The sequence below is a fragment of the Mycena indigotica genome, assembly GCF_014461135.1.
Source record: "Mycena indigotica strain 171206Taipei chromosome Unknown Mind.scaff0005, whole genome shotgun sequence".
NCBI lineage: Eukaryota > Fungi > Basidiomycota > Agaricomycetes > Agaricales > Mycenaceae > Mycena > Mycena indigotica.
In genome coordinates, this window is record NW_023503004.1 from 108,121 (window position 1) to 120,585 (window position 12,465).

Genomic DNA, 12,465 nt, shown 5'->3' on the forward strand with positions numbered 1-12,465 from the left:
ATATGGAGCATATTGCTTTCTACTCTAGACGAACTCTGCCCGCCGATTCCACAAGTCGATGTACCTGTCGCTAACCGCATCAACATCGTCGCCCACGGCCACGACGCGCTCGTCCGCCCCCTGCTCCGCGCAGCTGCGCATGATGAAGAAGTCCCGTCCGCGGATCAAGAGCAGCGTGAGCTGCGGGTAGCGCTCAACAAATGCCTGGAGGAGCGCAAGCGCGCCCACGTCGTTCGCCGGGGCGACGGCATGTGTTTCGTCTCCGGGCAGGTCACCGTTGAAGACGCTGACTATGACTCAAACTATGAAAAACTTAAAACAGAACTTTAGCTTTAACACTAAAACTCTACTCTAAACTCCTCACAACTCAAAATCCTAGATTTAATAGCGCGCGCAAGTTCGGGGTGATTCAACGCAGGAAACGCTGTTGCACTTTCAAACTTAAATATACTCAAGTCAAACAAACCAGATCAAAAGATCAGATCAAGAGATTCAATAAATCCAATAGATAAAAAAATCAAACAACTAAACAATTCTAAATTGCTCAGAAGAAAGGTTGGTTTGTACACCTCCAAGTCTAGCCAGTCCTGACAAACAGATTTCTGTCCCAATAGCCGATCGAATTGGTTTGCACTTCGTTGGTTGCCTTTCCTCTGGCTACAAGCCTCTATATATACTAATTTCCAGTCCAAAAGGCTGTACAGTAACAACGTAATTATAAATAATATCCTAGCAACAACACAGGAAAGCACTGCTTGTATCCAGACAACTGTGCTATACAAGGCTGTGAAAGCTATGCAAGCTATGCAAGGCTATGAAACCTGTGTTCCAAGGCTGTTCCAAGGCTGTGAAGGCTATGTTTAGCACAACTGCTCCACTGTTGCCTAGCAAAACACATAGCATTGCTATGCCACAGGTTATCACTATGGTAAACCACAGTTCTATTCTTATTCTCCTAGTAACAAAACATCTGGACGCCTGGACATTGGTGCATTCAAGATTTAATTATTCCTTCATGTCCTTGGTGTTAAATCCATTATTATTTGGATTGACTGACAGTTTTGGACATAACTTCAGCCCTCTGAGATGTGAACATAGTTTATCTTGGGTGTCCTGTGTATTAACCAGGAATACCATGAAAGTATTAAAATCAAAAATTTCACAGTATGCTCATTTTGCCATCCCATCACCGTAGGCCCGCCAGTGCTTCCTATTGACGAGCAGTGAGCGCAGTGTCGGCGGCAGAGTAAGGTCCGAGGACAGTGCTGTCCAAATCAACGTTTGCTAGCAAGTTGGTCAGCATCATCAGTGCATGTCTGGACGAGGATTTATGTACCATTGGAGGATTCAGGCCATGCAGGTAAAGCGCCTCGAGCCGCGGGTACAGCTGCAGGACGGCATTCAGACTCCGCGTGTCGACATCGAATATGCTCAGCGAGAGATGCGTGAGCGTCGCGCAGGGGTCGAGGTCCTCGATGAGGTCGGAAAGCGCGCGCGAAATTGGTTTGGCGACAAGCCGAGGTGGCTCCATCAGTAAAAGTGCTCAAAAGTCTTTTAGATCTTTCTGGTCTTGCCCCAAGACCAGAAAGATCTAAAAGATTTGAAAGACCCAAAAGACCATAGGTCTTATTCCAGCAGCGTCCTGGTCTTGAAAAAGACCAAGTGTCTTCTACAAGACCTACTCATCTTTCCCAAAGACAGTGTTAAGATACTCAAAGACCAAGTTTAAGACCCAAAAAGCTTTTCTTATATAATTATAAAGACTTCCCAAAATAGTAATATATTTCCAAATGCGTATATTTTACTACTCATCCTCATCCTCGCTGACAATGAACTCAGGAATAGAGATATGCTCGCCTTCTGACTCAGCTGCACTCGAAGCCGAGCTAGCACAACCACGCCGCCTCCGAGGCTCCTCCTTCCATTCAGCTGCATCCTTGATCAAGGTTGCCCACGCCTCGTCAGACCAGTCCCGGATCGTAGGAAGGAATTTTGAAGCTCGGTTGGCATGCTCGGTGTTCGGGATATCACCCCAGTTGTCGTATGAGAAGGCTTCTGGCTTGTCGGGGGTAACAAACTCGCCGGTAGACCAGGCCCGGAGGACACACTCGACCTGTCGGTATCATCAGTTTTGGCTCCTAAGAAAGCGGGACTTACAGCTTGTACCGAAAGGAGCATGGCCCCATAAGGACGTTTTGTTGACCGCGCATATTGGCTCGGAATGGCGTCTAGGGTGGTAAGATGGTAAGAGGATGTCGACATAATGAGGCTGGAGCGGAGGAAGCCCTGGAATGCCATGAGAGAAAGTTAATAGAAAGGATAAACTCACCGATTTCCGAATGCCATCCTCGGTTTCTTGATACTTGTTCCAGTGAAATCGTTTTGTGCGCTGCTTCGTGTCCGCATCTGAGAGCCATAGCTTGACAAAGCCTGCCATACCCTCCTTGGTCGACAAGTCGAATTCTAATTGGGGTCTTCGATGAAGTTGCCCTCGTCCTCGTCACCCTCAAATGGGGGTTCGCCTGCGATCGAAGTGAGTTACTGCATGCAAGAATAGGTACCATACCATTTGCTTGACGCAAATCTCTTGCAGCCCTTGCAGCGCGAATTTCCGCGTTAGATTCCTTGATGCTCGTATTTATGCCAACGAGATAGTCGATGATGCTCAAAACAGCCTTCTTGGCTTGGTCCATAAAGCCACGGCGCCAGTCGCTCGCCCTATATCCCATCTCGACTCCAATGTCAGCATTTGGCCGAAAATAACTGAAGAAACACATACCAAGCCATACCAAACCTCGCCTTGGACAGCCTTATGAACCCCGCGACCAAAGACGGCATCAAGAGCATGCTGCACGTCTGAGAGGGACAGGTTATCCCAGGGATGAAGCTCCCCCAATCGCTCCTTGATGAGCGGCACGAGCTCGTTCTTGATTGCGCGCTCATCAGCATGGGTGTCAGCATTAACCCACTTCTTCGTTCCCCCGCGACGAGCTTTCTGAGTTATTTCGCGGCCTACTCATAGCGTACATGAGTGGACAATGACGGCGATGATCACGTACAATGACACGCGGCACGCCTCTCTTTACAACGCCGCCAGCAGGCTGCTCGACGACCTCATTTTCGTCGTCGTCTAGCGCGGGGCCGCCCGGACGACTACCCGGCTCGGGGACAGCAAGCGCGGGGACCTTTTTCGGTGCAGTAGCAAGCCCACTGAGCTTTGCTTTGGTCTTCTTGCGGGGTTGCTCGCTGTATGGTATTCAGGTGCGTAATTGGGCGACGACAGAGGTAATGCGACTCACTCTGCAGTACTAGCTTTGCGCTTTGCGCTGCCAGCAACGATGGGTGTGCCGCTTGCGTCCGAAACGCGACGCGCTGTGTTGACGTCCGTGCGGCGGGCCTTGGAGAGTTTTTTCTTGGGTTTGCGCGCAGGTAAGTCGCGAGGCAGCTCTTCCTCGGATTCCGGCTGACTCTCCTCTGTGTAGACATCCTCTTCGTCGCTGGGTAGTCCGTCTGACAGCATATCGACATCTACGCTGAAGTCAGGCAGTGCTCCGTAAAAACAGCATTCGCACCTTGATTCTCAACCAGAAACTCCGTCGTTTCAATCGCAGGAGACGGGGGAATAGATTCGACAGAAGAAGTGGTCGTCTTGGGTTTTCGTGGACCGGCAGGGTTTCTCGCAGCAGTACGGCGGGCCTTCATATGGTAAGTGGTCTGGTTCCATATATCATGCTGCTTACTGTGTCTTCTAGCCGGATGCTGTCCTCCAAGGCTGCAACCCGGTCGACGTTGGCCTGTTGCTCTCGCTCCTTTGCCTCTTGCTGCGCGTCGGCGGCGGCCTCCGCCGCATCGATCTCCTCCCTTGTACGACGAGGGGTCGGATTTTCGCGAACGAGCCCGGCCTTGATAGCTGGGCGGGTTTCCTGGTTGGTTGTGCGCGTGCCATAGCGCCGTCCAGGCGGTGGGACGTTCAGCATGGAGGAGAGGAAGAAAGTGGCGGCAAAAGGGCGAAGGGATGAGCATTCTAACAAGTCTGCAGGGGCCCATCAGCATGGTGCTGGCGATCATCCGCAGTCGTGCGCAGGCTCACCCGTTTGCTCGCTCGTTCAGCCATGAAGCGTTCATTGTGCCGTGTCCTGTGTCTTCACAGTGAGCGCTACTATGAACGCTTAACGTTGTTGACGGCGCGGCGGCGGCAGCTGGCTAGACATCGACCTCCGAATGACGCATTCTGCTTGCGGTGATTGGAGGCCGTGGCTCAAGCTTGGCGAGTGCACAGCTCATCCGTGAAGTTACGGAGACCGGGCATTCGGGGCGACTATCCCCGGATTGACTTGGACGAAATTGTCTCTTCGCTCACTCAGCACCGTCATCTCCTCCGATGCTTCGGTGCCCTTACTGGCAGCAAGGCTGCAAGCAGCTCTTCAAAAAATCATCTGGGCGAACCAACCATGTTAACGCAATCCATCTGGGTGTCCGCAAGCCTCGATCGCCTTCTCCGCCTACGCCTCTACGCTTTGGCTCCGAGCTACCAGAAGGAGGAGTGCCATTCGAATCGCTAGACGACGCCCAGCTCAACGCGAATGCCGATGCGAGTCACAAGCCTGGTGTACGCGTCGATTATCATCCTCATCTCAATGGTATGTGAATCATATTCCCCCCTTCATTTCCCTGCCGTCGTTGACTCGATGTCTGCAGGACGTCCATGCGATAAGGAGGGGAACTTCGTTGATCCCACCACCAAGCCGCACAAACAGTTCCCTCCGAGGAATAACACATCACCGTATGAGACAGTCGGCGCATTTCGAATGGCGGACTTCGTCTATCGCAAGGTCCAAATGTCCGCAGGCGAGATTGACGAGCTCATGGAGATTTCTCGCGAGGATGGGGGATTCTCGCATTTCCGTGACCACGATGATTTGTACGACACAATCGACGCGACAGAGACCGGCCACATTCCGTGGCTCGCCTTCGACGTCTCTTACGATGGACCTGATGCAAACGAACCCGGCGCGCCATCATGGAAGCGAAAGTCATATCGAGTTTACCACCATGATGCCCGCAAGATTATGCATCGTCAACTGGGGAATCCCGACTTCAAAAACGAGTTAGACTACGCGCCGAAACAGGTCTACGATGCGGATGGAGGGCGGGTATATCAAGACTTTATGTCGGGGCAGTGGGCATGGCGGCAGGCGGTTCGTTGGTCCTTATCTTCCTATCTTGCTCTTCTGATTCTTTGCGTTTAGGACGAATTGGCCAAAGATCCTCAAAACCATGGCGCTGTGATCGTACCCGTCATTGGGGGGAGTGACAAGACAACGACCTCGGTCGCAACGGGCCAGAACGACTTCTATCCGCTCTATGAGGGTAATGGCCTGACCCCGAACACAGTGAGACGAGCCCATCGGAATGCGATGTCGCTTCTGGGATTCTTGGCTATTCCGAAAAGTAAGACTGACTTCATAACTCGTCTTCTCAGTTCTCATCGTCTGGCAGCCGACCGCGAGCATGACCAGAGCAAAGAGTTTCGGACGTTCCGGACGGCAGTTGTTTCATGCGTCGCTGAACCATATATTCAGCTCGCTAAAGCCAGCTATGATATCGCCCGAACTCGTGCTCTTCGGTGATGGTCACTATCGATGGGTTATTTACTGTCTTGGTCCGTATATTGCAGACTATCCTGAGCAAGTTTTGCTGGCGTGTGTTGTCCAGGGGTGGTGTGCTCGGTGTGTCTCGCAGTTTACAGCCAATCTAGATACCAAGATATTTGCAGATGTACCGCGTCAAATAAGAATCTTGACGGTATTGGTGGAAGACGAACACAGGCACATACGGAAGCGCTTTTCGACGCTTTTGACCACAAAACACTTTGGAATGACTACGGAATCATTCCGGATGTGCTGGTATGCCCTCTCCCTTCCCATTCATTTACTCGCTTATGATTAGCCATATACGTGGGACTTTCCACGTGCAGACATCTATGAACTGCTCTCACCGGACCTTCTTCACCAAGTCATCAAGGGGACATTTAAGGACCATCTCGTGACATGGGTCGGCGAATATCTGGATGCTCAACATGGCAAAGCATATGCAAGTAAAATTATGGCTGATATTGACCGGCGGTCTGTGTTCTTTTTGCAGAATTTATTTTTGAAATTAAGTAAATAAAATTATAGAATCGCAGCAGTGCCACCATTCCCTGGACTTCGTCGTTTTCCCGAGGGACGGGGATTCAAGCAGTGGACTGGAGATGACTCAAAGGCTCTAATGAAGGTAATTTGCAGTATTGATCCAGCTTAGTTACTGAATGAGATTAGGTCTACCTGCCTGCTGTCGAGGGGTATGTCCCTGCGCAGATGCTTCGAGCGCTGAGCGCGTTCCTTGACTTTTGCTATCTTGTCCGTCGCAACACTATTACCACAAAAACGCCGCCGAAATCGAGGCAGCCCTGGCCCGGTATCATCAGGAGCGCACTATTTTCGAGGAAAGTGGTGTTTGTCCCAATGGATTCTCACTTCCACGCCAGCACTCGCTTAGTCACTATCCCTATTTGATCACCGAGTTTGCGGCCCCAAATGGACTGTGCTCTTCAACCACGGAGTCGAAACATATCAAGGCAGTCAAGGAGCCCTGGCGCCGGTCGAGCAAGTTCAAGCAATCGAGCAAATCCTCACCATTAATAATCGCCTTGACGCTCTTGCCGCAACCCGAGTCAATTTCGAGGAACGTGGACTTCTCCGACCGACCGATCCCGATCCAGTTCTTCCTACCCTTAACCCCACTCGCCCTGATCTTCTAGCAGAAGATGATGACGATAATCCGGAGATGGAAAATACTGTCGAGGCGACTGTTGTATTGGCTAAGCGTCATTGTGCGTACCATTTTGGTAATATACACTCAACTGACATCTGGGCAGTCCGAACATATCCCAAGGACCCGTTTCACCTTTCCGAATTCCTTGGCTTTCCCGCGCTCCCATCCCTTATCCGTCGTTTTCTGCATGGCCAGACATTTCCGGATGACGACCTTGATCTTGTTGATCCCCTTTCATATCCAGACGTCCCGGCTCGCATCAAAGTCTTTCCCTCAGCAATTGCCGCATTCCATGCACCCAGTGATGTCTGTAACTCGGCAGGCCTTCTCCGGGAACGTATCCGGGCGGGTGCGGTCATGGCGTGGTGCCGAACCCCGATTTGACTGTGTTTATGCCTCTGGTAGCGATGAGGAGGGCTTCCGTGGTCTGCTTGCTGCCCGGGTGCTACTTTTCATGTCCTTCACCCACCGCCATGTCGAATACCCCTGCGCTCTAGTCACTTGGTTCTCACCAACGGATGATATGCCTTGTCCAGATGTGGGTATGTGGATGGTTCAACCTGACCTTGATGATGCTGGGGACCGCATCATGGACATCATCCATCTTGACACCATTGTGCGTGCAGCACATCTCATTCCAATATTTGGTCAAGATCCTCTACCTACTGATTTTCATTTTTCTCTGTCACTTGACAGTTTCAATGCTTATTATGTAAATAAGTATGCAGATCATCACTCACATGAAATTGCATACTAGCTTATTTTCTATACTCAAGTTCCTTTTCATATTTAATTTATCACCCTGTTTTTCCAAATTACTAAGACAATTTATAAATAAGATCCAAGACCAGCTGGAAAGACCAAAGATTGACCAGGAAAGCTCAAAGATCATCTACCAAAGACCTAAGATCAGAAAGACCCTGCCATAAAGATCAAAGACCCTCCCCAAAGACTAAAGATCTGAAAGACTTTTGTGCACTTTTACTGATGTCACCCTCCACGGTTCCGTAGAAAAGTCATGCAGGATGCTGTAGTGCCCGCGGAGGCGCACGAGTTGGCCAGCAATGGGAAGGAGCGCGGTGCGTAGAATGGGACACAAGGAATCATGGGGATTCCGTGTCCACTGGTCGGGTTCGTTTTCAGGCCGGGGCAAGGGGGATGCAGAGAAGAGGCCAAGGTCTTGCAGGGCGGGGAATGATTTTGTGAGAACGTGGGGCAGCGATACAGCGGGGGCGGTCGCGAGGTAGAACAATGTGAGTTTAGTCGTGCATCGGAATATTGGCGCCGCCTGCGGATCTTGGAGCCAAAAAGCAAGGTCGATGTTAAGACATACAGCACGGAGGCTGTCAGCGTTGAGAAGAACGCGCTCCAGAACCGCTCCTTCTCAGGGGCAAAGGACTGGAACGCGGACAGCTGCACGACGAAAAGCGGCGCGCGTGTCACGTCCAGGGATAGATCAATTGTGTCGTCTTCAACCTGGCAGCCCGTAAGGTCCAGCCGCTCAAGCAGTGGCAACCCATGTATGCCAATAATTGCGGCCATCGACAGAGTTTCGTCGTCAACTTCCAGGCGCCGCAGTCCGGTGAAGTGGGAAAGGCTTTCGACTAGGCGGCGAGATAGGAAGTCGAGTTCGTCTGCCGTGGGGAGGACAACGTCCACACCGATCGGTATCTGCGTGGCAAGCTCTTGCTCGCTCAGCGCCCTGAATCTTAGGGCTCCAACCATTTCCGTGTACAAACGTTTGTACACGGTTATAACCGTTTTTATTTTCATTTAGTTTACCATGGCATGTAAATGGTAAACAAATGAAAACAAATAGTTTAAATGGTTATTCCCTAATAACAATATTAGAAAAGCTTATGACTATGTTACTACTAGGAATATGTCTGGCTACCAAATGCATACTAGTGTAGGACATATATTCCACATGAATATGGATAGTGGTTGCATTTGTAGGCTTCCTCTGGAAGGAATCCATCACATGATCTGACATCAAATAAGTCAAAGGCAGTGAATCTTGACCTACCTGCTCATCTAAAACAGTGTTGCAAGTGATAAAATAACATCTTTCAGTTAAATCAACCTTCTAAACTCAAGTATGTGCCATGAAATTGTTGATCATTTTATATTATTATATTACCATTTTTAACCGTTTTTAAATGGTAATAAATCTTTACTAAACATTTTCTTACCATTTCCATTTAGCTTACCTGGAGGTGTAAATGAAAACTAAATAGTTGGAGCCCTAGCCCTGATGGTCAGGTGGCACGATCGCACTAGCTGGGCCACATCTTCCGACAGCCAGAAGCCCAGCCGCTTCTGCCCGCTCTCGAACGCCGGGCGCGCGGGCAGGATCGGCGGGGTCGGCGACGCGCAAAACGTCCGCGAAAAGGTGAGCTCGGCGAAGAGCAAGGGGCGGGTAAGCCGGCTCAACCGCTTGTCTAGCTGGTGAAGTGTTTGGAAGTGTGCGCACGGAAGATGGGATGCGATTTCGAGCCACAGCTCGTCGGGCACGTCGTCGGTGAAAAACGTGGCGGTGGACATGACGGTCAAGCGTGGGTGTGTCACGCCGTGAGAGCCCGGCGAATACGAGTAATGCAGGATACGTGATCACGTATTGATCCGAAATGACGAGGTCCCACGTCACGTCATTTTTTTTTGCCTTCAGCCGTCATGCCCACTCTCGCACAAGCTCTCAAACTCAACGCTGCATTTGCATCCAAGCACGCTCGCCTCAAACCCAGGCCCAGCTGCTCGCCCACCACACTCAGGGCAACGCCCATATCCTCCTCGCAGGGCGTAACGCTGACGCTGCGATCGATTCGTTCCCCAAAGTCGCCAACCACCATCACGAGTTCCTCCCCTGCGACGTGTCGCTCATGGGCAACGTTCACGATGCGTGCGCTACGCTGCTTGTGCGGCAACACACGGACCTCCCCCGCCTGAACTTCCTTGTCCTCTCCCCGGGCTTCTTCCCCGTGTTCGGCAGCCGCGAACCCACGGCCGAAGGCATCGATAACAATGCTGCTGCGGGCCGGCGAGCCGGCGCATGTCTACTCGGTGCTTGGTGCGGGGACGGGCAGCAGCATTGACTGGGTTGATCTCGGGCTGAAGCAGTGTTATGGTGCGGTGAAAGCCGCCACGGTGGCGGCGACGTATACCGACTTGGCGATGCCGGTGAGTTGTTATCAGTAGTATTCGTGGGAGCCCGCATACTGATCTGGTCGGTTTGCCGCACAGAATCCCACCGTGCAGTTCACGCATGCCTTCCCCGGCCTTGTCCGCACCCCGATGATACTCCCAAAGACGTGGCCACTTCAGCCCTTTGTGCCGCTCATTTCCATGGCGTCGAGGCCGTTGATGACGACATGACGACATGACGATATGCCGGTGCCCCTTCGACCCGTGGTCCTGTGGTCTGGGAATAACCCTGCGATGATGCAGAGCGTCGAAACGCTGTGGGAGCACTGCACGTCGGGCCAGAGGCTTCAAGAGGTGCGTCTGAATCACTTAAGGTAAGGTCTATTGACACGGACGGTTGTTTACAGCTGACGTAGTATATTCCGGCCCCTCGGGCTGATCCACATCTCTCCTGATTCGCCTGGAGTCACTCCCACCATCTCAATTCTCCTTCAAGGGAGACACGACTCCTCCTCCTCGAGGTCCGTCAAAGCGGGGCCTAATCTTGGCGATCAACGCCTCCAAACTACTAATAACGCTGGTGCCTGTCGCCCGAGCCCTTGCCGCGATGCGTGTCTCCCTCGTCCTCCTCGCTCTGTCTTGCTCCGAGCGCGGCGCTGCTGCCCGCGCGTTCGCCCCGCGCGCCTCTCCCGGCCCGGCCGACCCAGTCCCGGCATACACCCCGCGCTTCCACTGCCCAGCCCAGGTCGAGCTCCACCTCTGGGCGAACATCGTCCCAGACGACAGAACCGCTGGCACGCTGTACTGCACGCACCCCGACGGCACGCCGCAGTGCGTGTACGAGCTCGTACGTCCCTCCCTGCGCTTGAACTGCCCACTTATTTCTTTCCCAGGCCGGCGGTGCGCTCATCGCAGAAGACTCCACCGCCTCCTGCGCCCGGGACTACCCGGCGGCGCGCCCCGGCCCGCCTCCCGGGGAGCACGGGCCTGACGGCAGCTGCTCGTACGCGTGCCCAGCGCGCGACGCGTTCGGCGCGCCGATCAACGAGATGCGCATCGAGCCCGGCGCGGAGGGGAGCACCATCTGCACGTATGACTCGTTCTGCTACTACGACGTGCGTCCCCATACTAATCCGGAGGTTTTGACGCTTATCTTCGTATAGAAAGATGGGCTGCTGATGGACGCGGGCTCGGCCGGCGCGGAGGGCTGCCCGCCGACGGTGGCCGCAGAATGCGTTGCGGCGCTGCCCCGAAGAAGGTATAGGGGGATAGATAACTTTACGGCAATGCTTAAACGCAAGGCGCAGGAGGGCCGTGCCCGGATCTCCAGGTAGTAGAGGTGAATGCCTAGGGACTTTCCCATGGCACAGCAGGACTCTATCGGATGAACTATCCACGGACCACAATCATGAAACCACACAGTTGGGCCCATTTCGCACGACACCTATGAGTGTGATATGCAATTCAAGTTTGCTGACGGCAATTGAGAAGCTCCCCTTCAGGCTTTGCATTTGGACGTTAGAGTTTCTAGATACAACTTTGCAACTCAGATACAACTTCTCACCCTGTGTACATGTACAAGTCAATAAACACAACTTTTCTGAGTGACATCCTTGACTGGTGACATGGTTATACTTGATGACAACTTTCCTAGAGACATGCAGTTCAACTTCTGCAAGTGCAACTTTCCTGACTGTTGACAACTTATAAGGAGCAGACAACTTTTCCAGCAACATCTTCAACTTTCTTGCTGAGAAGGCCTCACCAACCCAGATAGAAAGGTAGGATTGGCCATAGTAGCCTGAGGAAAAGTAGTAAGGATTGCTAGCTGCCATTGAGGTGAAAAAGAGTAATATGTGGTGCTTACATAAATATATGTGTTAACATCTTTATAGTATTACATTGCCTTTCTTTGTGGTATCTACAAAACTATAGTTCCATATAGATTGAATTTTTAGATGTGCTGAAGGCAAATCAATAGCCTGAATCCTAATTACTAGTTTAAGATTGTAGTTAATGCTCTGCCAATTGTTGGCAGACCCTCTCGCTTAGCCGTTAGTGTATGCTCTGCTGGGCCATTTTAAATTGTCAGTTTTCTCCCTACATCAATGAAAATCACTCACCCAAACTTCCCTCTAAATCAGCTTAATATTCCAAAGTTTTGCTAAATTTTCTATCATTATGACATTTGTCAAAACTTTCCGAAATTTCCGAAAATAACCTTCTACTAATCTAAGTTACATTGCCTTAAGTTGCATTCACAGAGCATTTGAAAGGGCAAAGCAAGCATACAACAATATTAATTTTAATCAACATTATAAGTAATAAGATCCCTCATTGTCGGGTTTGTGTATAACATGCTGTAATTAATTTCTGAGTAGTATATATAAGGAGCTCGATGATAGTGGATAAAAAAGGAGAATCCCACCCCACCTATTTGGAAACCTGGCGGCCCAGCCAAGAAACACTGAGGAGACGGCCGAAATACAGCAAGAGCGTGCTGTATTC

The 12,465-nt window shown here is 51.4% G+C and overlaps 2 protein-coding genes across 2 annotated transcripts; both read left to right on the forward strand.

Moving 5' to 3' along the window:
* Positions 1-4,688: 4,688 nt before the first annotated feature.
* MIND_00562600 (uncharacterized protein) lies at positions 4,689-7,200 on the forward strand (the record flags this gene model as incomplete). Its single annotated transcript, XM_037362400.1, has 9 exons — positions 4,689-5,198; positions 5,250-5,451; positions 5,483-5,729; positions 5,777-5,906; positions 5,950-6,125; positions 6,180-6,276; positions 6,321-6,343; positions 6,624-6,874; positions 6,920-7,200. The coding sequence occupies 9 exons, from the start codon at positions 4,689-4,691 to the stop codon at positions 7,198-7,200; spliced, it is 1,917 nt and encodes a 638-aa protein (XP_037220321.1).
* Positions 7,201-9,443: 2,243 nt separating this feature from the next.
* On the forward strand, positions 9,444-9,908 carry MIND_00562700 (NAD(P)-binding protein; the record flags this gene model as incomplete). Its single annotated transcript, XM_037362401.1, has 1 exon — positions 9,444-9,908. One exon carries the CDS (start codon positions 9,444-9,446, stop codon positions 9,906-9,908), a length of 465 nt encoding a protein of 154 aa, XP_037220322.1.
* Positions 9,909-12,465: the final 2,557 nt, after the last annotated feature.